We start from the raw sequence: 27,187 nt of genomic DNA, 5'->3' as shown, positions 1-27,187 counted from the left end.
TCTCTGCTATGACCTGAGAACACAGTACAAGATGGCCTGAGTCCTTGGGCCCCTGCACCCATGTGGGAGATCCGGAAGAAGCTCCTGGCTCTTGGCTTCAGATCGGCGCAGCTCCAGCCGTTGCAGCCATTTGGGGAGCGAACCAACAGATGAAGACCTCTCTCTCTCTGCCTCTCCTTCTCTCTGTGTAACTCTTTCAAACAAGTAAATAAATATTTTAAAAAATATAATTTCACAATAAAAGTCTCCAATCTTTAATGAAATGCAATGAAGATCAATGCCTGAACTGAGGTGTTTAAATCATCAACCTGCATTCTTAGTTTAAGGCAAGACGAAAACTGGTTCTCTCCCTTTTGCATGCTCATCACCACCATTCAGGACTCAGGATCCCAGCACCTACTTCTCCCTAAGCAGCTGCAGGTTAATATAGCCAATCTGACTAGCCAAGTGGAACACCCAAAGAAATGTCAGTGGTGCCTCCTCACTTCTAAGGAAAAAAACAAAAACAATAGTAAGCTGCATTGACAGCTTCCAATATCGGGTGAAGGCTATGGTTCCAGCCAAGGATCAGGAAAACCTCCTTCCAAATAACGCAATTAATAAACATTCCTTTTAAGGAGCAAAGTCCTTTCTAACAGAAAACCTAGTAAAACTCCTCCTAAAAAGGATTTCCTAAAAGTATCGCCTAATTTCAACCTCAAAGCCCATTTTGCGAAGAGACTGCGGAAAGCAATCTTTCTGAAATTTCTCCTGTGGTTGCCTATGGTCAGATTTCTGAAACGACTGGTTGCTACCCTTGCAGGGTAATCGTTTATCTAGCAGACCAATTCGCAAAACTCAAGGGCCAGTGGCCGACTACATATGGGAATCTCAAAGCAATAAACCGCCTTCTGCTTTTACTTCCCTCCTTCCTCATCAGGGTCAGCTTTTCCTTCCGAACTTTGTGCTCTCTGTTTCTGGACAAGCAGGATGGACCCAAGCATGCAGCCGCCCAAGAGGTAAGTGAACTCAAGAACTACTTGAGGGCCGGGCAAAAAGGCTTCCTCCAGCGGCCCGAGATAGGGGCCCCGAGCTCCGGGGCTTCTGCGAAGGCAACTGGGGCAGGCGGGGTGCGGAGTGGGCAGAGACCGGGCGCGCCCGGACAGCCCAACGCCCAGCCTTCCCACCCCCCACCCCGGCCTGGCCGGACAATGGCCCTCGACTCAGCAGTACCAGGCTGGACGGAGGCCCTGGGACTCAACACCTCGCGGGCCGGGAAAAGCGGCCGGGGAGGCGCGCTGAGGGGGCGAGGGCACCTCCGACCTCAGCGCAGGCTGCGCGCCGGGGCCTCCACGGGCGCCATCACTGGGAGTGGGGTGTGCAGGCCGCCCCGCGGGGCCGGCGCCCGCAGCCGACCGGGATCCAGGGACCGCAAGCCCGGCGGAGGCGACGGCGGGAAGTGCAGGCCGCAGGCTGCTCTGCCGGCCCGCGCCCGGCGCCCCGCGCCCCGCAGCCGACCCCGGGTGGCTTACCTTGTGGATTCTCTTCAGAGCCATGGTGGGAGGCGGGTGGCGGCGGCCCCCCGGGCAGGGGAGGGACGGGGAAGGGACGAGGGGGGCTGAGGCCGCCTCGGGATCGCGGGTCGGCAGAAGAGGACGGGGAGGTGGGGGACGCGGGTCCGACGGGACAGGCTGAGGGCCGGGGCCCACTCAGCGCCTGGGCCTGCCGCAGCGGTCACCGCATCACCCGGCGGCGGCCCCTTTATGCGCTGCCGCCCCAGCCGCCGCCGCCGCCGCCGCCGCCGTAGCTGCCTCTTCCTCCCAGGCTCAGCGCCGCCTCCTCAGCCGCCACGGATCCCTCCGCCGGGGAGCAAGCGCCCAAGCCTCGGGCTCGGCGGGCGCCTCTCGGTCGAACAGCCGGAGGGACTGCCGGCCTTCCTGCGGGCTGCAGGTGGACCGAGGGACGCGCGGGCGGGCGGGCGGCGCCGCCGGGGTGGGGCCGCCGAGCGCGGGGTGGGCCCAGGCCGAGGGGCAGGCCGGGAGGCGCGGGGATTGGCGGGCCAGCGCAGGGAGGGCCGGGCCGCGCCGGCGGCGGAGGGATACGTGCCGCCCCTGTGAGGCTCGTACGCGCCGTCGCTGTCGCCGCCGCGGCCGCCGAGGGGATGACGCTGCGAAGCGCTGGGAGATCTCGCGAGAGGCGAGGCGCGGGTTCTGGTCGCTCCCGCGCGGCGCCCCTCGGATCCTTTGCGTGTCGTACCCCCCAGCGCGTGTAGTTGAAGCTCGATAAGCACGTGAAAGCAGAGGCTTTGTAGGTCGCTAGCCCGTTCCCGCGTTAGTCCCCCGAGCGGGCACTTGGCACGTTGCAAAGTCCCTGCAAGGCGGAAGGGACTTGTCCAAGGTCAAACAGCTCTTCAGCGGCCGGACTCGGACTTATCTGAAGTCTTGGGGTCTGCACGGGCCACTTGGCCGCAGCTTTGTGGCGGCAGTCGGCACCCGCCGGGATCGGGGGTATCCTCCCCGAGATTGCCCTTCGCCACGAGGGCCCGGGCGGGAGAGGGCATGTCAGCGTTAGGGGAGGTGCTTGGTGCAGTTACCTCGAATACGCGGTGCCCCGTAGTTAAATCCAGCGTCCTGCGCCTGCTAGCAGGCGAACGTGGAATGTGGGAAGTGGTTTTTCAGGGGCTGAAAGCAGAGCGCTAGCTCAGCACCTTGTCTGTTGAGCCCTCCACCAGGACCAGAATAACGTAGTGCACGGCCCAGCCTGGGCCAGGCAGTGTTCGTGATCTAGCTGGAGACTAGCGGGAGGTAGCCAGGAATATTTTGCTGGGAGAAAATGCCCATATTCTCACATTCACCCGCAGGGTTTGTGATTCAAATGCTGCCTCCTTTACATCTGAAAGAGACCGATTCTAACTCCTGAAATTAGAAGGTAAACACTGGGGCCCGCTGAGTCCCACGGTGCAGGAGTGGGGAGCCGCCTGGGTTGTATCCTCAGGGCAGAGCCCCCGCGGCCCCGTGAAGAACCGTTATCCAGCTGTCCAGAGTGGATGTGTTTTGAGTTTCGAGCTGAAGAGGAACATTGTACAGCCCCAGATCTTTTCTTGCTAAGAAATCTGAGAGAGGTACAAAATAACCACTGGGCAGGTTTTTAAGAATGTTTTCAACCGCCACGTGCTTGGGCCCCTGCCACCCGCGTGGGAGACCTGGAAGAACCTCCTTGGCTTTCGGCTTAGGCCTGGACCGGCACCGGTCCTCGGCAGCCATTAGTGAAGTGAACCAGCAGATGGAAAATTTTCTCTCTCTCTCCTATCCCCACCCAATTCTTCCTTTCAAATAGATAAATCTTTAACAAATTTTTTTTCTCCATAACTGTATATTAGAAAAGTAATATGCATTTGTTGCAAGAAATAGAGACATGTGGGGGCCAGCGCGGGTCTTCCTTCCATTGGTTCACCCCCCAAATGGTCGCCACGGCTGGCGCTGTGCCAATCCGAAGCCAGGAGCCAGGTGCTTCTTCCTGGTCTCCCATGCCAGTGCAGGGCCCAAGCACTTAGGCCATCCTCCACTGCCCTCCTGGGCCATAGCAGAGAACTGGACTGGAAGAGGAGAAACCGGGACTAGAACCCAGCTCCCATATGGGATGCCTGCACCACAGGTGGAAGATTAGCTAAGTGAGCCACAGCGTCGGCCCCAATAAATAAATATTTCAAAAAAAAAAAAAAAGTACCATATTAACTGGTCACACATTGGGAGACATTTAAATTGTTTCCGATTTTTTAATTTTTATGGTTATTTTATTTACTTGAAAAGTAGAGCAACAGCTAGCTCTTCCGTTGGCTGATCCACTCCCAGAGTGCTGACAACAGCTGGGACAGGACCAGACCCGAGCCAGGAGCCCAGAATTCCATCTTGCCTTCCAGCCGGGGTGGCAAGGACTCACGTCCTTGAGCCATCATCTGCCACCTCTGAGGATGTACATCCACAGGAAACTGTGTTGGAATCAGAGTAGCCAGACTCACCAGGCACCTCAGTATGGGATGCGGGCATCCTAAGCAGCGGCTTAACCCACTGCAGCACAACACCTGTTCCGCATTTACAGTTTTTACAATTTGAAAATAATGTGGAGCAGGCGTTTGGCACAGCACTTGCTCTTGGGATGCCCACATCTCTCATAGAAATACCTGGGTTCATGTCCTGCCTCTGCTTGCATCCAGCTTCTTGGAAGACAGCAGATGATGGTTCAAGTACTTGGGTCCCTGCCACCCATGTGGGACACCCAAACTGAGTTCCAGGCTCCTGGCTCCCACTTGATCCAGCCCTAGCTGTTAACAGGTATTTGGAGAGTGAATCAGCAGATGGAAGGTCTCTCTCTCTCTCTCTCTCTCTCTCTGCCTTTCAAGTAAAATGAAAATAAATTAATACTTTATAAAATAACAAAGTAATCCTGTGGTGACTATCTTGTAACAGCTCTAAGAGTACTTCTTTAGGAAAAACTACTACAAATGAAATGCTACACCAAAGGGCATGCAGATTTTTACATCTATGTTCATGAGGGCTATTGGTTTATAATTTTGTTGTAATATTTTTATCACGTTTTTATATCAAGGTTATACTGGCCTCATAAGATAAATTGGGAAGTGTTCTTTCCTCTGTGTTCTGAAAGAGTTTATTTAGGATTGCTATTTTTTTCTTCCTTAAATAAATATTTGGTAGAATTCACCAGTGAAGCCATCTGGCCATGGAGTTTTCTTTGGGGGAAAGAGTTTAATAATAAAATTAATTATTTTTTAAAAGATTTGTTTATTTATTTGAGAGTCAGAGTTAACACAGAGAGAGAAGGAGAGGCAGAGAGAGAGAGGACTTCCATCCGCTGGTTCACTCCCCAAATGGCCACAAGGGCTGGAGCTGCGTTGATCCAAAGCCAGGAGCGAAGAGTTTTCCCCAGGTCTCCCACATGGGTACAGGGGCCCAAGGACTTGGACCATGTTCTACTGCTTTCCCAGGCCATAGCAGAGAGCTGGATTGGAAGTGGAGCAGCCGGGACTAGAACCGGTGCCCATATGGGATGCCGGCACTGCAGGCAGCAGTCTTACCCACTACGGCACAGCACTGGCCCCAAATTTAATTTTTTTTAAATAGGTATGGGGTTATTTAAGAGCAGGCATTGTGGCACAGTGGGTTAAGCTCCTGCTTAGGATGCCAGCATCCCATATCAGAGTTCCTGGTTTGCGACCCACCTACTCTGTGCTTCTGATCCAGTTTCCTGCTAATGTGCCTGCAAGGCAGCAGATAGTGGGTCCCTGCCGCCCATGTGGGAGAACCACATGGAGTCCCTGGCTCCCGGCTTCAGCTGGACCATCCCAGGCTGTTGAGTGCATTTGCAGAGTAACCAGCACATGAAAGATCTCTATTTCTCCCTCTCTGCCGTTCAAATAAGACAAATATTTTTAAAAATATGAGACTATTTAGATTTTCTTTTTCTTTCTTGTGTCAATCTATGTTTTTTAAGGAATTTGTCCATTTCACTCAAGTTGTCCAATTTACCAAAGTTACCCATAATATCCTCTGATTTTTCCTTTTGTTAGCTGTAGCAACTAAAGTGGTATCTCTTTGTATTCTTAATGTCAATCATATGTGTTTTCTCTATTTTTTCTTGATAAGTCTAACAAGGAATTTATTAATTCAGTTAATTCTTCCAAACAAGCAACTTTAAAAAAATATTGATTTATTTATTTGAAAGGCAGGATTACAGAGAGGCAGAGAGAGAGAGAGAGAGGTCTTCCATTTGCTGGTTCACTTCACAGATGGCCGCAATGGCTGGAGCTGGGCCTATCCAAAGCCAGGACCCAGGAGCTCTTCTGGGTCTCCCACATGGGTGCAGGGGCCCAAGCACTTGGGCCATCTTCCACTGCTTTCCTAGGCCATAGCAGAGAGCTGGATCAGAAGTGGAGCAGCCGGGACTAGAAACCGTGCCCATATAGGATGCAGGTGGTGGCTTTACCCGCTACACCAAATAATGATGTTTTTAAAAAAATGAGTTTTTGCTCATATTATTTTCTTTCTACTTTGGATTTTTTAGTGTCTGACAGGCTTTTAATTTTTGATTAACACCTACTAATTATATACACATGTATAGGATACAGTGTGATTTGTAATAAAGGTACATAATGTGTGCTGATGGATTTGTTCTCTCATTTCTTAAAGTGAGTGATTTCTGATTTTACACTTTGCCTTTTTCTTTTTTTTATTTTTTTTTATTTTATTTTTTTGACAGGCAGAGTGGACAGTGAGAGAGAGAGACAGAGAGAAAGGTCTTCCTTTGCCGTTGGTTCACCCTCCAATGGCCGGCGCGCTGCGGCCGGCGCACCGCGCTGATCCGATGGCAGGAGCCAGGAGCCAGGTGCTTTTCCTGGTCTCCCATGGGGTGCAGGGCCCAAGCACCTGGGCCATCCTCCACTGCACTCCCGGGCCACAGCAGAGGGCTGGCCTGGGAGAGGGGCAACCGGGACAGAATCCAGCGCCCCGACCGGGACTAGAACCCGGTGTGCCGGCGCCGCTAGGCGGAGGATTAGCCTAGTGAGCCGTGGCAACGGCCACTTTGCCTTTTTCTAATGAATCCCAAAAGACATAGTGTTATTTCAGCATCCCACAAGTGCAATGTGTTGTGTTCCCATTTTCATTCAATTCAAAGTATTTTCTAACTTCCCTTGTGATTTGTTTTTGACCAAGAATTATTTTCAAATACTTTGGAATTTATTAGTCATCAGGGAAATGCAAATTCTAATCACAATGAGATCCCATTTCACACCTATTAGAATGGCTGAAATAAAAACATGGACAATGATGAATGGTGTTGGGGGTGTGCGGGAATGGAGAACCTTCTATCTACCGAGGGCCATTTGAATGGTAATGACAGCATTTGGGGGACATGCAAAATGATCAACTTAAAAATTATCCTGCTACGGATTTACTGAATCTCGAGTCCCACCTGCAGCTGCCCTGGCAGGGCTGCACCAGGTGCTTCTCAGGCTGTATGTGGCCCACGGGCTGGACGTTGCCCATGCCTGCTTGTACAGCATTGGGAAATCTAGTGCACCACAAGTAGGAGTGTAAAATGGCACAAACAGTTTGGAGAACTGTCTGGTTATTTTTCAAAAGTTAAATCTGGCCGGCGCCGCGGCTCACTAGGCTAATCCTCCACCTAGCAGCGCCGGCACACCGGGTTCTAGTCCCGGTCGGGGCACCGGATTCTGTCCCGGTTGCCCCTCTTCCAGGCCAGCTCTCTGCTGTGGCCAGGGAAGGCAGTGGAGGATAGCCCAAGTGCTTGGGCCCTGCACCCCATGGGAGACCAGGAGAAGCACCTGGCTCCTGGCTTCGGATCAGCGTGGTGCGCCTGCCGCGGCGGCCATTGGAGGGTGAACCAACAGCAAAAGGAAGACCTTTCTCTCTGTCTCTCTCTCACTGTCCACTCTGCCTGACCCAAAAAAAAAAAAAAGTTAAATCTGCATTTACCCATTTATCTATCAACTTATGCACAAATGTTCATAGAGCCTTGGTCATGCGTAACCCAAAACAAGATGATGAACCCCATCATCAACAACAGGAAGATGGAATAACACATTCTGGGATATTCTTACCCTGGACTACTAAGCAGCAACAACAAAAAGACAGACTGGTACACTCAACGGCATGGATGAATCCCAAAATGATCACATTGAGCAAAAGAAGAAAGACACAAGGAATATGGACTGTGTGATTCCACTTACATAAAGTCCAAAAATAAAATTCATTTTTCATCTTTGAAGTCAGGAAGTGACTGCCGTTGTAGGAGAGATGATTTGTCAAGAAAGGTACCAAGGAACTTTTCCAGGGTATGGAAATGTCCTATATAATTTCAGGTGGAGGTTACACAGGTGTATATGATTGTCAGACCTTGTGAAGCTGAACACTAAAGATCTGTGCATTTTATTGTATATAAACTGTAGTGTAGAGATTATCATAAATTTTTAACAAATGTGCACGACTGTCAGGTCTTCCAGATTTCTTCATGGCAGTTTTCCGTCCCATTCACATCACATGAATCATAGAGCTCCTGATTTGTCTCCCATTGTCCTATTGAAACCGTGGGCATACTTCATGTTCTTCGAGTTTGATCTCCTTGGTTGTCAGTCAACTCAGTGCTGCAAGTACTGTACAACAGTATTTAAAGGAATTCCCTTGGGAAGGCTAGTCCCAAAGCTGATGTAGCCAGAGATTAAATGATAAGGTGAATGCTCACATTAATATATCAGGCAGATGGCAGCTTTAGGGCTGAGTAAAGGGTACAGCCCAAGCAATTGAGGCTGGCATTGTGGTGTAGTGAGTAAAGCCATCACCAGCTGCTCCACTTCCAACCCAGCTGTCTGCCGATAAGCCTGGGAAAGCAACGGAAGATGGCCCAAGTGCTTGGGCCCCTGACACCCATGCAGGAGACTTGGGCTCCTGGTTTCCGGGTTGCAGCCATCCGAGGAGTTAACCAGCAGATGGAAAACTCTGTCATTGTGGTTTTTGCTTTTTGTTTTTGAACATTTATTTATTTAAAGCCAGAGTTACAGAAAGATAGGAAGAGACTCAGAGAGAGAAATCTCCCATCTGCTGGTTCAGTTCCCAAATGGCCATAACAGCAGGGGCCAGCCCTGGCTGAAGCCAGAAGCCTAGCAAAGCAGCCTGGAATCGAACTGGCACCCACAGGAGACACTGGCACCACACACAGTGGCTTTACCCACTGCACTGCACTGCCAGGCTCTGCTCTAATACTGATCTAGCTCCCTGCAAATGCCACTGGGAGAGCAGGGAAGATGGCCCAAGTACTCGAGCCCCTGCCACCCACAAGGGAGACTGGGATGAAGCTCCTAGCTCTTGGCTTTGGCCTGGCCCAGCCTTGGCCATTGCAGCCATTTAGGGGTGGTGAATCAGAGGGTGAAAGAGATCTCTCTCTTCCCTCATCTCACTGAAACTCTGCCTTTCAAATAAATAAGTCTTTCTTAAAATGAGAATACCCCCCTGCTTAAAAATAAATAACTAAAAAATCTTTATAAATGATGTATTCATTTATTTGAAAGGCAGAGGAGAGAGAGAGAGAGAGAGATCTTCTATCTGCTGGTTCACTCCCCAAATGCCCACCGCAGGCAGGGCTGGGAGCTCCATCCCAAATCTCCCACATGGGTGGCAGAAACCCAAGTACCTGAGCCATCATCCGCTGCCTTCCCAGGCATATTAGCTGGAAGCTGGGTGGGAAGGCAAGGAGCTGGGACTTTTTTTTTTTTTTTTTTTTTTGACAGGCAGAGTGGACAGTGAGAGAGAGAGAGACAGAGAGAAAGGTCTTCCTTTGCCGTTGGTTCACCCTCCAATGGCCGCCGCGGCCGGCGCACCGCGCTGATCCGATGGCAGGAGCCAGGAGCCAGGTGCTTTTCCTGGTCTCCCATGGGGTGCAGGGCCCAAGCACCTGGGCCATCCTCCACTGCACTCCCGGGCCACAGCAGAGGGCTGGCCTGGAAGAGGGGCAACCGGGACAGAATCCGGCGCCCCGACCGGGACTAGAACCCGGTGTGCCGGCGCCGCAAGGCAGAGGATTAGCCTAGTGAGCCGCGGCGCCGGCCCGGAGCTGGGACTTGAACCCACACTTGGACGTGGGATGCAGGCGTCCCCAGTGGCAGCTTAGTCCCCGGCCACAGCCCATCCCCAGTTTTCCCCTTCTTGCTTGGCATTCTCCAACCTCACTCACATCTTAAATAATAAGCACCACTGGCTTCTATTATCAACAACAAAAAGGAAATGGAAAAAAGAACTCTTGGTCTTCCATGGAGATTCCCAGGTCATTCCACTGACTCCCAGGGCATTCCTCCTGCCTTTCCCTCCCTCTCAGCAGGAAACAAAAATGGCAGGAAAGCATAGCAAGGGCTGCAGGAAACCAGGATTGCTAAATTCCCTCCAATTTATAGTAAGCAAACCAAACTTTTGGTTCAAGTTGATTTTGTTTAAGTGGAAAAGCAGACGAATGTGGGCCCAGGGTCTTGCAGCTCTTGTGACCCCAGAGAAACACTTGGATGGGGAAGGAAGCCCCAGGCCGATGCCACCACTTTGTTTGTTTGTTTGTTTGTTTGTTTGAAGATTTATTTATTTGTTTGAAAGAGTTACACAGAGAGAGGAAGAGACAGAGAGAAGGGTCTTCCATCTGCTGGTTCACTCCCCAAATGGCTGCGACAGCCAGGTGCTTCTTCTGGGTCTCCCACTTGGATGGCAGGGAACCAAGCACTTGTTGGGCCATCTTCTGCTGCTTTCCCAGGCCATCAGCAGGGAGCTGGAATGGAAGTGGAATAGTGGGTCTCGAACTGGTGCCCATATGGGATGCTACACCACAATGCCAGCCCTAGACATTATTGCTTTGGCCAGCTCTCCTCCTCCTCCCCTGTCTATCTCTCTCTCTCTCTCTCTGCCTTTCCAAAAAAAAAAAAAAAAAAGGAAAGAAAGAAAGGAAAAAAAAACCTTTTGGGGGAGGGAAATATTTATAGATTCACAGGGAGTTGTGCAACTACTACAGAGCATTCCAGTCTTCCCTTCATCTATTCCCCTGTGGTTACATCGTACATAATTATAGTACAATGGCAAAACCAGGAAATTGATGTTTGCACAATGGGTATATATAGTGTTATGTCATTTTATCACATGTGTGTATTCCCGTAAACACTGCCATAATCAAGAGGCAGAACTATTCCATGACCTCAAAGATCTCTCTCACATCATCTCTTTATAATCATAAACACACGTCCCAACATCCCTAACCCCTGGCAATTACTAATCTCTTTTGCATCTCTGTAATTTTGGCATTTTGAGAATGCTGGGTAAACGGAACCATACACCATGGGACCTCCTTGCCTCACTGCCATGCCCTTGGGATCCATCCAAGCTGTGTGCAGCACTGCCCAGCACTACTCTGCCCTGCAATGTTCCTTTAAAATATTTCATTTTATTTATTTGAAAGGCAGAGTTAAGAAAGAGAAAAAGAAATACACAGATAGCAAGATCTTCCATCTACCGGTTCACTTCCCAAATGGCCACAATGGCTAGGGCTGTGCCAAAGTCAAGAGCCAGGAACTTCTTCTGGGTCTCCCACTTGGGTGGCAGGGAACCAAGCACTTGGGCCACCTTCCACTGCTTTTCCTAGGCCATTAGCAGGAAGATGGATTAGAAGCGAAGCAGCTGGGACTTGACCAGGTGGCCATATGGTGACTTAATCTGCTATGCCACAATGAGAAAGGAGGGAGGAAGGGAGGGGGAGACAGAGCGGGAGGGAGAGGGGAAGAGGGAGAGGGAGAGAGAGAGAGATCATCCATCTGCTGGTTCGCTCTATCCAAGTTTCCCTCATGGGTGGCAGGGACTACTATGAACATAAGTATTCTATTTATTCTCTTTATCTGTCAAAACCATATCATGCCATGTGTTAACTAAGTAGTAGGTGAGGGTTAATTTTTCTCTCTTTTTAAAATATTTATTAATTCATTTACTTGAAAGGCAGAGAGAGATATCTTCCATCCACTGGTTCACTCTCCACATGGCCACAATAGCCAGAGCAGGGCCAGGCCAAAGCCAGGAGCCAGGAACTCCATCCAGGTCTCCCTTGTGGACGCAGGAGCCCAGGAACTTGAGCCATCTTCCAATGCTTTCCCAGGCACATTAGCAAGGAGCTGGTAGCAGAGACTCAAAAACCAGTACTCCACTATGCGATGCCAGTGTCATGAGCTGTGGCTTAATTGCTATACCACAACAATGGCCCTGCTTTTCCTCATTTTGATTCTCCTAACTACCCTATCAGATGCATATCATTTTTATTATTTTTAAAATGTATTTATTATTTGAAAGAGCTATAGAGAGGATGGGAAAGATACACACACACACACACACACACAGAGAGAGAGAGAGAGAGAGCGAGAGGAAGGGAGATTTTCCAGCAGTTGACTCACTCCCCAAATGGCCACAATTCCAGGAGCCTGGAATTCCATGTGGGTCTTCCATGTGGGTTGGGAGTAGTTTGGCCATTTTCTGCGCTTTCCCCAGGCACATTAGCAGGGAGCTGGATGGGAAGTGGAACAGCTAGGACTCGAAGCTGCACTCATATAGGATGCCAGTATCCTAGTCAACAGCTTAACCCACTGTGCCACAACGCCGACCCCAATATAATTGTTATTTTACAGAGAAGTAAACAGTGTCCAGGTGAAGGGACTGAGGCTTTGGTGAGGGTAAGCACAAGAAGCTGTGTTGCACAAAGGAGGGATCCTAACCCAGATTGTGAGGTTAGACAAGGAGCCCTGGAGGGGACTCCCGTTGTCTGAAACCTAACTGGATGGATGGTGGATGAAGGAGAAGCCGCCTGTCCAGGCGAGACAGCATGTGAAGGCCTACGGACCCTCACAGTTGGGAGATGTGGGCTCTGTTTCTGCTGACCAGGGTCCACGGGGCAGGAGCGGGTGTTTATCCTAGTGGTGAGGACCCCCGTGTCCTCTGTCAGTGCCTGCGTTTGGTTCCAGGCTCTGGCTCCTGACTCTACCTCCCTGCCAAGGCAGGCTCTGGGAAGTAGTAGGGATGACAAATGACTGGGTTCCTGTCACCACGTGGGAGACCTGGACTGGGTTCTCAGCTCCCAGCTTTGCCTGGCTTGATTCTAGCCATTACAGGCATTTGGGGAGTGAGCCATGAACCAGCACATGGGAGCGCTCTCTCTCTCTCTCTCTCTCTCTCTCTCTCTCTCTCTCTCAATCTGTCCTCCATCTCTTTGCTCCCCCACCCCCCCCACACACAAAAAAGTCCCAGGGCACAAGTCTGCTCTAGAACTCCCTTTTTCCTCTAAAGACCTCTTCATCCTCTTATAGAACACAGACTGTGTCCAAATAGCCCTTAGGGAGTGTCCTGTCACCCCAATGCCCGGGACTGGATGGTTGAACAGAGACCAGTCACACTCAAAGGGTAGGCAGAGCAAGATCATTTTGGTCAGCTGCTGACACTAAAGCCGGACAGGAAGTCCACCCTCTGGGTTAGGGGACGGGGTCTCTGGTGAGTCCTACTGTCCCCTAAACCTCCATCCAAGGTTCCCATCTGCAATGTAGATGGCTCTGCTGGGGGCTTCTCCAGCTATGCGTAGAGAATGAGGAGAGAGGGACGTAAGGAAGCTCAGACCTTCTCTCTGCAGGCTCACAGCATTAAATCTGCTGAAATAAATTACACAGAACGACAGGAGACAAAAATGCAGACGTATTCACTCAGCTTTCCCTAACACAGAAGCTTGCAGAACGAAGACCCAAAGGCCCAGGGTGAGCGGCCGTTCTCATGCTCAGGTTCCATGAGGCAGTGGAGTGGGGTGGGACACAGGCATGCGCCAGTGGCAGTGGCGGAGGGGGACACCCCCTCGGCTGGTGTGCCCAGCCTCTCCTCGGCCCCTCCCGGGGAGCGTTTGTTTCTCCCAGGCACGGGGCAGGCCCGCTCTGGAATGAAGGTCTTATTTCTTTAGGGTCCACTGTTACTCAGAGGAGGAGTTTAGAGTAATATTTGAGATTTATGGCTGCTTTGCAGAAAAGGAAGTCTGGTTTTCTATGCCCCACCTTGTGGGAGGGACGTTCTAGTTGGTGATTTGACTTGGGAGAGAAGGATGGCAAGGACAGGAGGGCAGGAGAATGTCAGACAGATTTCCTTCCTTCTTTTTTCCAAATATTTATTTTACTTATTTGAAAGGCAGTTACAGAGAGAGAGAGAGAGAGATATCTTCCATCCTCTGGTTCACTCCCAAAAAGGCTGCAATGGTTGTGGCTGTGCTAGGCTGAAGCCAGAAGCTGGGAGCTTCATCTAAGTTTCCCACATGTGTGCAAGGCCCAGGCATTTATGCCATCTCCTGCTGCCTTCCCAGGCACATTAGCAGGGAGCTGGATAAGAAGTGGAGCAGCCGGGACTTGAACCAGCACCCATAAGGGTTGCAAACCTGGCCCCCAACCTTCCTTTCTGAGGCCTTAAAATTGATGCATCATTTTCTGAGCCTTGGCTGATACATTCTGTCATTCAACAAGCATTTGCTGAGGGGCTACTTTGAGCTGGCTCCCATGCTGGCACTGGGGTCCAGGGTGTAAACTTAATAAAGTTAATATTTTAAAAAATTAAATTCTAAAAATATATTTATCTATTTATTATTATGAAAGGCAGAGTTAGAGAGCAGGACAGAGACAGAGATTCCTTCCATCCCCTGGTTCACTCTTCAAATGGCTGCAACAGTCAGAGCTGGGCCAGGTTGAAGCCAGGAGCCTACAACTCCATCAGGGTCTCCCACATGGGTGGCAGAGGCCCAAGCACTTGGGCCATCCTCTAATGTCTACCCAGGTGTATTACCAGGGAACTCAATAGGAAGCAAAGCAACCAGGACTCGAACCAGTGCTCCAATATGGGATGCTGGGATGGCAGGCAGCAGTTTAACCTGCTGTATCACAACACAGCTCTAAGTATTATTTTTTTCTGAGATGTATTTATTTATTCAAAAGTCAGAGTTACACAGAGAGAGGAGAGGCAGAGAGAGAGTCTTCCATCTGATGGTTCACTCCCCAGATGGTTGCAACGGCCAGGGCTGTGCTGATCTGAAGCCAGGTGCCAGGAGCTTCTTCCAGGTCTCCCACGTGGGTGCAGGGGCCTTCTTCTACTGCTTTCCCAGGCCATAGCAGAGAGCTGGATCGGAAGTGGAGCAGCTGGGTCTTGAACCGGTGCCCATATGGGATAACGGCGCTTCAGGCCAGGGCATTAACCCGCTACCCCACAGCGCCGGCAGTATTATTATTATTACTTTTTTTAAAAAAAGGCTTATTTATCAGGGCCAGCATTGTGGCACTACAGGTAAAGCCACTGCCTGCAACGCCTGCATTCCACATGGACACCAGTTGGAGACCTAGCTGTTCCACTTCCAATCCAGCTCCCTGCTAATGTGCCTGGAAAAGCAGCAGAAGATGGTGCAAGGCCCCTGCTTCCACGTAGGAGACCCGGAAGAAGCTCTGGGCTGCTGGCTTCAGTCTGGTTCAGCCCTGCTGTTACGGCCATTTGGGGAATGAATCAGCAGATGGAAGCCCTCTCCCTCTTTCTCTTTGTGTCTCTTCCTCTCTCTCTCTCTCTCTCTGTCACTCTGTCTTTCAAATAATAAATAAATCTCTAAAAAAAAAAGTTTATTTATTTGAAAGGCAGTGAGAGAGAGAGAGAGAGAGAGAATCTTCCATGCTCTGGTTCATTACCTAAATGGCTGCAACATCTGGGACTGGGGCAGGCTGAAGTCAGAAGTCAGGAACTCCAGTTGAGTCTCACACATGGAGGCAGGGGCTCAAGTACTTCAACCACCATGAGCTGCTTTCAAGGTGCATTAGCAGAGAGCTGGAGAGGAAGTGGAGTAGTGGGGACCTGAACTGATGCTCAGATATGGGACATGGGTGTTCTAAGCATGAGCTTAACCATCTGTGCCACAGCACCTGCCCCTAGAGCTCATATGCTAATGGAAGAGAGTTCCAGTTTTTTGTTTTTTTGTTTTTTTTTTTTGACAGGCAGAGTGGACAGTGAGAGAGACAGAGACAGAGAGAAAGGTCTTCCTTTGCCGTTGGTTCACCCTCCAATGGCCGCCGCGGCGCCGGCCGAGAGTTCCAGTTTTAAACAATTTCTTATTTAAAAAAATTAAAAATAGGGGCCAGTGCCGTGGCTCACTAGGCTAATCCTCCGCCTTGCGGCGCCGGCACACCGGGTTCTAGTCCCGGTCGGGGCGCCGGATTCTGTCCCGGTTGCCCCTCTTCCAGGCCAGCCCTCTGCTGTGGCCAGGGAGTGCAGTGGAGGATGGCCCAGGTGCTTGGGCCCTGCACCCCATGGGAGACCAGGAAAAGCACCTGGCTCCTGGCTCCTGCCATCGGATCAGCGCGGTGCGCCGGCCGCGGTGCGCCGGCCGCAGCGCGCCGGCCGCAGCGGCCATTGGAGGGTGAACCAACGGCAAAGGAAGACCTTTCTCTCTGTCTCTCTCTCACTGTCCACTCTGTCTGTCAAAAAAAAAATTATAAAAAAAATAAATTAAAAAATTCTTAACTAATTTGTTATTTGAAAGGCAGAGACAGAGTCAGAGAGATATCTCCCATTTGCTGGTTCACTCCTCAAACTCCCAGAACCCCTAGGGCTGAGCCATGCTCAAGCGAGGAGCCAGGAACTCCATCCAGGTCTCCTGTGTGGATGGCAAGGACCCAAGCACTTGAGCCATCACCCGCTGCCTCCCAGGATGTGCAGTGGCAGGAAGTTAGAATTGGGAGAGGAGGCGGAACTAGAACCCAGGTCCTCTGATACAGGATGCAGGTGCCTCAAGCAGTGTCTTAACCACCGTACTGAATGCGCACTCCATAAAAGCTACAGTGTTTGTTGTATTCGTGGATTCTGCAGGGCAGGAACTCAGAGAACACACAGAAGAGTCGGCCTGCCCCCGCTCTGCCACGTCCAGGGCCCCAGCTCGGAGGCTAACAAAGGCCAGGTCCTAGAATCACCCGGAGGTTTTTTCACTCTCAGCTGTGGTGGTTGGTGCTAGTTGCCGGCTGAAATTTTACCTGAGATGTCGACTAGAACACCTAAATACCAAGGAAGGATGCACTTGGGAGATGAAAGGAGAGCAGTGACCCAGGGATGAGACCCCGGAAAGGGCTGTGGGGCTGCGGCACATAGTAAGAGTTCATGTTTACTAAGGATGTCTCATGTGCCAGGCAAAGGGAAGCTGTGATCTCACGTAACACAGGAGACAGGCGAAAAGGAGAAAGCCAGACAAGGCTCAGCTGAATTGTGACTGCCCAGATTACTAGCTATTTGACCACAGCAACTTTCTCAAAAAATTCTGTGTGTGTGTGGGTGGTGTGTTCTGGGTAGGCATTGTGGCACAGCAGGTTAAGCCTCCAGCGGGACACCCACATAGGACTGCCACTTCGAGTCCTGGCTGCTCCACTTCCAATCCAGCTAATGCAGCTAATGTAGGAGATTGTGACTCAAGTACTTGAGCCCCTGCCACCCACCTGAGAAACCCAGATGGAGTTCTAGGCTCGTGGCTTCAGCTTGGTCCAGACCCAGCTATTGCGGGCATTTTGGAGGTGAACCAGTGGATGCAAAGGTTCTCTATCTGTTTCTGTCACTCTGCCTTTCCAGTAGATGAAAATAAATAAACATTTAAAAAACATTACGGTTGATTTTGTAGGGTGAATTCCTAAATGTGATATTTAGGGTCAAAGGACATATGCAGCCTTAAATCTTGGATGGGTATCACTGATTGTTTGCTGGGGGGGGGGGGGGGGGAGTCCTGATTCTCACTCCCCATCAGCACTGCATGAGATTGCTTCTTTCCTCGTACCCCAGACAGCCCTCATCACAAACAAGGCAGCAGGATTTTTTCAAAAGCGTATTGGCCACCTGTGTTTCCTGCACAGAGACTTGCATGCCCCCAGCTTTCTGAAGCTTCATGTCTTTATTTGTAAATATTGGGATGCAGGCTCCCAGGAACCCCAGCCAGAGGATTATAAGATCACCAATGTGTGTCCACTCTTGTGTGTGTGCGGTGCCTGCCTCCTCCACGCCCACCCCTGTATTTGGGGAAGGCCTGCAACCCTGCAGGGGTGGGACAGGAGGAGCTTCTGCTCTCAGCGGCCTGTGTGCTCTCACCTCACTGGAAGCCCCCAGCCAATGGCAGCAGTGACAAACAGCATGTGCACCTATATTCATTCCTAGGTGACAGCTTTGCGGGGGTGGCCAGAGAGTCTGCAAGTCAAACACAAGAAGCATCGCAAGCTGCTGTGGGAGGCTCTAAATCAGGCCTGAAGGTAGGTGTCCGAGAGGTAGGGCTGCCACCTGACAGAGGTCCCAGCACTGCCACTTTGCCCAAGAGCTCTGAGCAGGTGTCTCCCCACTTCTGAGCCAGCATCTTAATCTGAAAAATCGGGAAAGCAATAGCGTTTTCCCAACCGGATTGCCCTAGGAAGTGATGAACCGACTATGAAGAGCACCAGGTAGCTGTTATTCTTACAGATCTCCAGCCAAAGGCTTCATAGCCTGTCTGAAGCAGCTCCCTTGCCCTCGCCTTCCTCAGGGAAGCAAGCCCGGCCTGTAGCTTCATTTCCATCCCTCCTGCTGCCCCCGTGGAACACTCACCTGAGCTCTGTACCCGCCCTCTGTAGCTCCCCACCACACTCCCCGTTCCAGGCATAGATGTCAAACTGTGAAGGAGGGAAGGTGGCTCGGGGAGGGGGGGCACCCCCACTCTTCCTTGGCCCTGAACCCCCCTCGGGAGACCCCGACGCCGTGCACTGGTAGTGGGGGCAGGGACGGGGGAGGCTGTTCTCACCTGGCCAGACTGTAGCTGTGGAGTGAGGCTCCCTCCCTTTCCAAACTTCTGCTGCCTAGGCCCGGGGCACTATTGACTCTTTCCCGAGGGACGGGTGGTGCTCGCGCCCAGCTTGGCAGCGCACCCCCCACCCCGGCCTAATCATCATCATAAAGGCCTTCCTGGCTAGGGTCCCAGGAGCTTCGGAGGCTCTATGGGGCTTTTACATTCGTGCTCAGGGCTCCTTTGATCCCGCACCGCACCCTGCTAGGGGGTGTGGGCGGAGCCTCGAGGGGCCGCCAGGCCTTGCATAACAATAGGCCCTGTCGGGAGCGCGGCCCAATCTTAGGGCAGCATCTAAAGCGCAGGGTGAGGACCGAGGCTACCGCTGACTCGCGCACGGCCACTTTGGGAGGAGCAGAACGCAAGGCGGCTGCAGGTCCGTAACCGCTCGAAAGCACGAGGCAACAAGATGGCGGCCCGGCACTGAAGGCCTGTGCTGGGCTCGGCGGCCAGGGCTCCCCGCCTCCTCCGCGGCCGCCCCTTCAAACCTGCCCATTCCCTCCCTCCTGCTGGCGCTTCGGCTGGCCCTCGCCTTCCTGACTCAGGAGCTTTTCCCAGGCCCTGCTCTCACGTCACCTCTCGCCCACCCGCTGAGTTTCTCTGCATCCGCCATCATCAATCATTGTCTCTCCAGTTATTCAGGTCGTCTTTGGGGTCACAAAGGATTAGTTTCCCATTCCCTCCCGGTCCAGCCACCCCTCGGCCCTTTCTGGTGCCACTGTTAGCCAGTCCACCTAAAGGTCAAAGGTTCCCAGTGCTCAGAAGGGGCTCTGTCACGCCTTCCTCATCCCAGCCTCAGATACTGCCTGTGGCCAGAATGTGGCTCCTGGAGAGGGCTGGAAGATAGCCTAGGCTGGCTTGCCAAGTGCCCTTGCCAGGGTGAGCAGGTCTGGGTCTGACCCAGTCCATGCATCTAGCAGGGTGGCAGCAGAGGACAACACAGCCTCGGTCTCCTTACCCACAAGTCAGGAATAAAGATAACACCTGCGTTTGGGTCACCATGTAGCACCATTGGTCCCAAATGGAGACAATCTTATTCTCCACTCTCCAGGTGTAAAGTCTCCCTGCTAAAGAATTCCTAGGGCAGCCTGCAGAAAAACCATAGTAGAGGGCTAACTGATCCCATGTTACATTCTCCCTAGGAATACCTATAAACCCAGGCTGGCTTCTTTTCCGCCTACGCACCCCTCTTCTGGCCCCAGGAGCTGTCTTTCTTGATTCCTAAAATCTGACTTGAGGTTGGGAGGGATCCTATGGCTTAGCAGGCCTCTTGGGATGTCTGCATCCCATGTCTGGGTGCCTGGACTCTGGTCCCAGACTGTTCTGATTCCAGTTTCCTGCTAATGTGTACCCTGAGAGGCAACAGATAACAACTCCAGTATCTGGCTTTGTGTCACCCCTGTGGGAGACCCAGATTGAGTTCCAGGCTTCTGGCTTCAGCCTGACACAGCCCTGACTATTGCAGGCATTTGGAAGATCTCTGTCTGTCTCTATCTTTCAAATAAAATTTTACTTTTAAAATTTTAAAATATTTTTAAGATTATTTATTATTTTTAAAGATTATTTATTTGAAAGAGCTACAGAGAGAGAGGAGAGGTAGAGAGCAAAAGAGAGGTCCTCCATCTGCTGGTTCACTCCCCAACCAGCTGTAATGGCAGGAGCTGCACTGATCCGTAGCCAGGAGCCAGCAGCCTCCTCCACATCTCCCACATGGGTGCAGGGGCCCAACGACCTGGGCCATCTTCCACCGCCCTCCCAGGCCACAGCAGAGAGCCAGATCAGAAGTGGAGCAGCCAGGTCTCAAACTGGCACCCATATGGGATGCCAGTGCCTCAGGCCAGGGCATTGTTAACCTGCTGTGCCCCAGCTGGCCCCAAGATTATTATTTCTTTGAAAGACAGAGTTATGGAGCCAGTGCTGTGGCATAACAGGTAAAACCTCTGCCTGAAGCGGTGGTATCCCATGGGTGCCAGTTTGAGTCCTGGATGCTCTACTTCCAATTCAGCTCCCTGCTGATGGCGTGGGATAGCAGTGGAAGATGGACCAAGTCCTTGGGCCCCTGCACCACATGGGAAACCCAGAAGAAGCTCCTGGATCCTATCTTCACATCAGCCCAGCTCTGGCTGTTGTGGCCATTTGGGGAGTGAACCAGCAAATGGAAGGCCTCTCTCTCTCTGCCTCTCAAATAAATAAAATCTTTAAAAATAAATAAATAAATCTTAAAAAAAAATCAAGAAAGGCAGAGTTATAAAGAAAGAGAGACAGATAAAGAGATCTTTCATCTGCTGGCTCACTCTCCAAATGGCTGCAACAGCCATGGCTGGGCTAGGCTGAAGCCAGAAGCCAGGAGCTTCATTGGAGTCTCCCACATGGGTGGCAAGGATTCAAACACCTCCATCCTCTGCTGCTTTCCCAGGCACTTAGCAAGGAGCTGGATCAGAAGTAGAGCAGCTGGGATACAAACCAGCACTCTCTCCCTCTCTAATTCTGCCTTTCTTTTATTTTTTTTAATTTAATTTATTTATTTTGACAGGCAGAGTGGACAGTGAGAGAGAGAGACAGAGAGAAAGGTCTTCCTTTTCCGTTGGTTCACCCCTCAATGGCCGCTGCGGCCAGCGCACCGCGCTGATCTGAAGCCAGGAGCCAGGTGCTTCCTCCTGGTCTCCCATGCGGGTGCAGGGCCCAAGCACGTGGGCCATCCTCCACTACACTCCCGGGCCATAGCAGAGAGCTGGCCTGGAAGAGGGCAACCAGGACAGAACCGGTGCCCAAACCGGGAATAGAACCCGGGGTGCCAGTGCCAAAGGTGGAGGATTAGCCTATTGAGCCGCGGTGCCAGCCTAACTCTGCCTTTCAAGTAAATATAATAAATCTTTAAAAAGGAAAAAAATGCAGTAGCCACAATGAAGACATGAACTTGTCTGCAGGCACTGTTTTGATTTTCTTGGCATTCTCAGTTATGTCTTTGGTGATCCAGAGAGTTGGAGATGTGACCCTGGCAGTGCCCATGGGGACTTCGAGTCTTTCTTAAATACAGACAATTTAATGGAAGTTTTCCTATTCTCATGCAAATGAACCTCCAAGACAAGTTTCCCAGGCATCACCTTCCCCTTGGGTGCCCCTGCTGTTCCCTGGCACCCCGGGGCCTGAGCCACCTCCTTTAGAGAAGCCAGTTCCTCCTGTGTTTTCCTCCTCCTGTGTCCTCCCCCTCCATCGTGTTTTGCTGGGGTGATGATCCCGGGGTGCTGTGAGATTAACTGCAGGGTTTTCACAGGGATGGCTCACATTTGTCAGGGCTTAAGACTAGAGGACGAGCTTTGCATTTTCGATAGCATTTCGGGCAAACAGAGCCAGGTAAGCACTTACTGATCAGTCACCTAGAGCAGTCAGCATTCTTGGAGCGTCATCTGGTGCCAGGGTAGGCTGCTAACCACTGCACTGCCTTGTCCGCCCCCAGCCCACTTACCCCTCTCGCGGCAAGGTCGCAGCCCGTCCCCATGGTTTACCGCCAACAAAGGATGTGGCAGCGGAAGCGGTGGGAAATGACAGGAAATGAGACTGAGCGGGCCCTGGCCTCGAGGCTCCTGGTGAGACGCGGTCCCTGAGGGCAGCCAGAAGCCGTCAAGGGTTTGGGCCGGGGGCATATTCCAGTACCACAGAAGCGTGGAAACAGCGCGGGTGTGCTGCGCGCCTGCTCCATGAGAGCTCTTCAGACCTGCTCAGCAGGAAGCTTGTGTTGTTTCCGTGTCGTCGTTAAGGGAACCTGGGGTGGGGGAAGACCGTTTCCTCGAGGTCCCAGGCAGGAGCTGACCCTGGAAGCTGCGGGCTGGGGAGGGGGCAGGGTCGGGGAGGCTCTGACAAGACTGGGACACAGAGTGGTCGTTAGCCTCCGAGACCGCCTGGATGAGGGTATGGGCGTGGCAGCCAGCGCTCTGAAAACGAAGCCCGGGCTTCTGCCTTGAGCGCCTGCAAGAAACGTGCAAAAGCGCGGGGCCGCGAGCCAGAGCCGGTACCCAGGGGTCTCAGCTCGCACGCCATGACCTGCAGCCCCAGCGGTGTGCGCGCAGCGGCCGCCGGCCGCCGGCCGCCGCCGGGCTCTCAGCCCCTGCCCCGGTTGCCGGGAGCAGCGCCCTCTGGCGAAGCCCGGCCTCAGCAGCCGAAGCGGTGACGTCACCGCCGGGCGGCATGCCGGGAAGGGAGCCGCCGGCGCGGGACACGCGGCTGTGGACTGCGCCTGTGGACGCTGTCCAAGCTGTGCACTCTGCGCACACCTGAGTGCGGGACCTCGGCGCTAGGGTCCCGGATGTCCAAGCGTCAGTGAGAGCCCGGCAGCGCCTCCTCCATCTGCAGCCTGTGTCCTCGGGCAGCTCCCGCGGCCGTGGCGGTCTGCCCCGCAGAGGCCTCTCAGATCCCACAGGAGACCCCACCCCGACCCTCCTCGCGCTCCGCCGACTTCTGTTAGCACGATTTGGCTCCGCGTCTCCCTCGTGCTGCCTCCCATCCCTTCCACACCCGCCCGTGGCTGCTTCTCCAACCCTGACACCTCTTGATTCATGCCACCTGCGCCCCGGGCTGCAGCTGCACGAGGGATTTTTATAGACTGTGTTGCTGGCGGGATCGCCACTCTTCGGTGGCCCCCTCCCTTGGTGGAAAGATCAAACTCCTGCTCAGCGGTCTATGACCTGGGCCCTACAACCTCCAGCCCGTGGTGCGCGAGGCCTCCCTGGCGGCCAATCACAGCCTCACCTGCATCAAATCCCCGCTGGAGGCTGTTAAACACACACTGTGCCCACCGAATCCCAGTGCCCGAAGTGGCACCCACTTTAACAAGGATTGCGTGGTCGAAACTCTTCAAGAATACCAGGGCCCTCCTCCCTCCTGACCTGGGTTCCCCTCACCTGAAAACCTCACCTCCACTGCTTCCTTCACGTTGAATCTGCAGCGTATCCGTTCTCTCCTGAGGCCCTGGGCTTGCTCCTCAAAAAGCGCTGATTAAATAGGATTTTGCTGCTTTGCGTCTTTGTCCTCTCCTCCCTCTATATCGGACCCAACCAGAATGTAAGCTCCCTTCTCGCAAATGTCAGGTCCATCTTGTTCACAGAGCAGGGTGCCTGGCAGAGAAAAGGGGCTCAGTAAACACTGAGTATTGAAGGAATGCATATCTGGGCGTATTCTGAGCTTGCAGTGCTTCTAGGACCTGGTATCAGGGGTGAGAAGAAGGAACCTGGCATGAGGCAGCCTGGGAAGGGAGAGAGTGGCTGCAACTCGTGGGCCCATGCTGCCACCATGGGGCTGTGGTTCAGGGCCACACCTGTTCCCAAGCCTGCCAAGAAGAGCCTGTGTCCATGCGTTAGCTTCTTCCCTGTGGCTTCACGGCCCCACCTGTTCCTTTGCTGGGTGCTTTGAGTTTCACCTGTACCATCCACGGCAGGTGGAGACGGCCTCTTCGTCCTCCAGCAGTAACTTGTCATCTCGCCTCCTAAGATTTTAATTCGGAAGTCTGAGTTACAGAGAGAGATTTTCCATCCACTGATTCGCTCCCTAGATGGCTGCAATGGCTGCAATTGCCAGGGCTGGGCCAGGCCAAAGCCAGGAGTTTCATCGGGGTCTCCCATGTGGGTGGCAGGAGCCCAAACGCTGGAGTCGCAGTGTCTGTTTTTGATCTGGATCTTCAGGTGGCAGGAAGGCCCATGCTGGGGAGAGTGCCCGGTGAAGGTAACACTCCCCACCTGCTACTCAGGGGCTTGGCTTGCTCCTCTGGGCTCCAGACCAACTCTGCCTTCCTGTGTTTCTGTCTTAAGTGATCGAATGCTACGGAAGCTGGGAGTCCTGGCTCCATGGCAGTCCGAGTGTGGGACCTTAGGCAGGTTCCTGCCCTCGCTGGCCTCACTGTCCCACCCAGCCTGCCAGTCTCTATGTGTAGCTCCAGAGCATGATTACACTCAGATGTTGGAGCAGATTCAATTAACTTCGCCCCTTCCCCTGCTTCACAGGTGCCCCGGAACACGGTCCAGGTACCAAATGGAGAGGCAGGAGAGACCGGAGCCCCTCTGTCCGTCCATCCCTGAGCAGATGAAATGTGCCACCCCTCAGGCAGTTCTGGCTGATCCTCCTCGAGGGTGTCCGGACATCTCTTCCTCCTATTTCCAGTCTGCACGCAATAATTTTTTTCCTTCAAAGCCAACAGCCTTCTCTGTGCCAGGCCCTGGGATCAACCATGATCTACCAGACCTTTCTGGTAGAACAATCGGCCACCAGGTGTCACTAGCGCCAGTCACATGCTCTCTCACAGGCGAGAGAAAAAGATGGGCTGGGATAAGGAAGTGAGGATGGGAGAATTCCTGTCTGCTTAGCTGGCTCAGAGCTAAGTTCCTCAAAGTGGGGAGGGGGAAGGCCACCTCCTCAATCCTCCTCCACCATAAAGACGCCCTTTTGACTTCCTCAATACGCTCAGTGGCCCAGACCTTGGGAATTCCTGGCTTCCCTCACAGAACTCACCAGACTTCCTGTAACACTTTTGGGTGACTGCAGCCCAGTTCCTCACAAGACATTCTGTTACGGGCTGGCACTCTGGCTTAGCAGATAAACCACCATCTGTGGCACCAGCATCCCATGTGACTGCTAGTTTGAGTCCCGCCTGTTCCACTTCCAGTCCAGCTCCCTGCTAATGTGCCTGGGAAAGCAGCAGAGGATGGCCCAAGTCCTTGAGCCCTTGTATCCACATGGGAGACCTGGAAGAAGCTCCTGGCTCCTAGCTTCAGCCTGGCCCAGCCCTGGTCATCATGGCCATTTGGGGAGTGAACCAGTGGATGGAAGGTCTCTTTCTCTCTCTGTCCTTCTCTCTGTAACTCTGCTTTCAGATAAATGAGAGGTGTGGTGGAAGGCGTGGTCTCCAGCTTACAGACCTAATAGGTTTCATTCTATCTGCCTGCATATATCAGAAGCAGCTACCAGGCACTGGCCTGAGAGCAGCAGCCTGTACACAGACAGCCTGGTACTCGGGCCTAATTTCCCTCCATGGCCCTCAGCTTCCTTCCAGATGACAAATCAGATGACAGTCAGTCTAGAATACTTGCACTGTCCCTGCCTGTGAGTACAGCTGGCCTGAACATTAAGGACAATCCCACAAATGTAGCTGTCATAACACTTCCCAGGCCTGGAGGCCCTGACCACAGCCCTCAATGGACCTATCACTCTATAGTCCCCTTCTTGCATCACTGACCCTGTTATGAATTGAATTGTGTCTCCCAAAATACATGCTGAAATCCAAACCTCCAGTACCTGTAAATGTGACCTCATTTGGAGATGGGGTCTTTGCTGATAGAGTTAAAATGAAGTCACTATAGTGTGTCCCAATTCCATATGAGTGATTTTCTTATAAGATTTTTGTATTTGAAAGACAGAGTGACACACAAAGGGGGGGGGGATCTTCCATCTACTGGTTCATTCCCTGAATGGCTGCAACAGCTGGAGCTGGGCCAAGCCAAAGCCATGAACCTGGAATTCCATCTGGGTCTCCAGTGTAGGTGGTAGGGGCCCAAGCACTTAGGCCATCTTCTGCTTCTTTGTCAGGTGCACTAGCAGAGTGCTGAATTGGGAGCAGATCAGCCAGGATTCGAACTCTCCATCTGATATGGATGCCCACATTGCAGACAGCAGCTTAACACACTGCACCACAATGCCGGTCCCATGGTGATCTTGTCAGAAGAGGAAATGCCACATGAAGACAGAGACACACAGGGGAAGAACCCAGTGTAACAATGGAAGCAGACCAAGGAACGCCTGGGAGTACCAGAACCTGGGAGAGGCAAAGTCAGACCCTTCTCTGGAGATTCTGGAGGAAGTGTGGCCCTACTAACACTTTGTCTTTGGACTTCCAACCTCAACAACTATGAGAGAATAAACTTCTCTTGTTTTAAGCCACCAAATGTGTGATGCTTGTTACAGCAGCCCTAGGACATTAATACAGATCCCCCAACATGTACACACGCTCCCGCCGTGCCAGTCGTGGCTCTATTTCTACACAGGAGAAGCTCCTGCTAACCCCAGGGTCTTTGTGTGTGCTGCTCTCTTCACAAGGCTCTTTATCCATTCGCTCCTACCCACCCCTCCTGTCCTTGTAAGCCTGCCTTAAACAGTGCACCTTCAGGAAAGTCTGCACCTGCCACACCTATTCCCCTTCAGAGCAGGAAGCTGTATCTGGAATTATTTTACCTGTACAGTTACATTATGCCCATTTCCTCTGCCCAACCATAGGTGCCATGACAACAATACCAGGCCTGACACGTTTCCCAGCAAATCTTCTCCCATGCCTAGCACAGTCCCTGACACAGAGCAGGAAGCTGGGGCCCACGTGCAAGGAATGTGTGAATAAAAGGGGCATGAAAACTTCTGGCCTGCCATTTGAAGGCTCTGGTAGTGAGGACTTTGCCTCCCAAGCAGCCTTCTTTTTTTAAATTTTATATTTATTTATTTAGTCGCTTATTTGAAAGGCCAGATTGAAAGAGGCAGACAGAGAGTGATCTTCCACCTGCTGGCCCACTCTATAGATTCATGCTATAGCTGTGGCTGGTCCAGGATCTGGGAACTTCATTCAGTCTCCCATGTGGGTGGCAGGAACCTAACGACTTGCCCTTTTTCTGTTCCTTCTCAGGCACATCAGCAGGAAGCTGGATCAGAAGCAGAGACAAAACTCCAATATGGGATGTGGGTGTCCCAAGTTGCGGCTTAACCCGTGCACCATAGTGCCTGCTTCAGCAGCCTTCTT

At 52.3% G+C, this 27,187-nt stretch overlaps 1 protein-coding gene and 2 long non-coding RNA genes across 8 annotated transcripts in view; 1 reads left to right on the top strand and 2 right to left on the bottom strand.

Moving 5' to 3' along the window:
- Nucleotides 1–2,002, bottom strand: part of UBE2D2 (ubiquitin conjugating enzyme E2 D2) — a 52,883-nt gene extending 50,881 nt beyond the window's left edge. The window contains exon 1 of the mRNA XM_008255106.3: nucleotides 1,512–2,002. Coding sequence (XP_008253328.1) covers nucleotides 1,512–1,535 — 24 coding nt within the window. The 5' untranslated portion in view covers nucleotides 1,536–2,002. The remainder of the gene's footprint in view (nucleotides 1–1,511) is intronic.
- On the top strand, nucleotides 480–27,126 carry LOC138850154 (uncharacterized). Of its 3 annotated transcripts, XR_011389765.1 has the most exons (4): nucleotides 480–998; nucleotides 17,766–17,857; nucleotides 24,414–24,569; nucleotides 25,993–27,126. It is a non-coding gene; the product is annotated as an uncharacterized lncRNA (long non-coding RNA). The 3 variants fall into 3 exon arrangements; XR_011389763.1 differs by lacking the exon at nucleotides 24,414–24,569; XR_011389764.1 differs by lacking the exons at nucleotides 480–998; nucleotides 17,766–17,857; nucleotides 24,414–24,569 and adding an exon at nucleotides 18,661–18,796.
- SMIM33 (small integral membrane protein 33) overlaps nucleotides 10,097–27,187 on the bottom strand; it is a 59,324-nt gene continuing 42,233 nt past the window's right edge. For 2 of the 4 annotated variants that reach the window (XR_011389756.1, XR_011389749.1), the window contains exons 4-5: nucleotides 23,332–23,531; nucleotides 10,097–10,317 (exon numbers count right to left, since the gene is read on the bottom strand). This is a non-coding gene — a long non-coding RNA (small integral membrane protein 33). The other 2 variants (XR_011389752.1, XR_011389761.1) reach the window with 2 other exon arrangements.

Source organism: Oryctolagus cuniculus, chromosome 6 (genome assembly GCF_964237555.1).
Source record: "Oryctolagus cuniculus chromosome 6, mOryCun1.1, whole genome shotgun sequence".
In the NCBI taxonomy this organism is placed as follows: domain Eukaryota; kingdom Metazoa; phylum Chordata; class Mammalia; order Lagomorpha; family Leporidae; genus Oryctolagus; species Oryctolagus cuniculus.
Note: the sequence above shows the minus strand (reverse complement) of the source record. Positions and strands in the feature narration are given on the sequence as shown.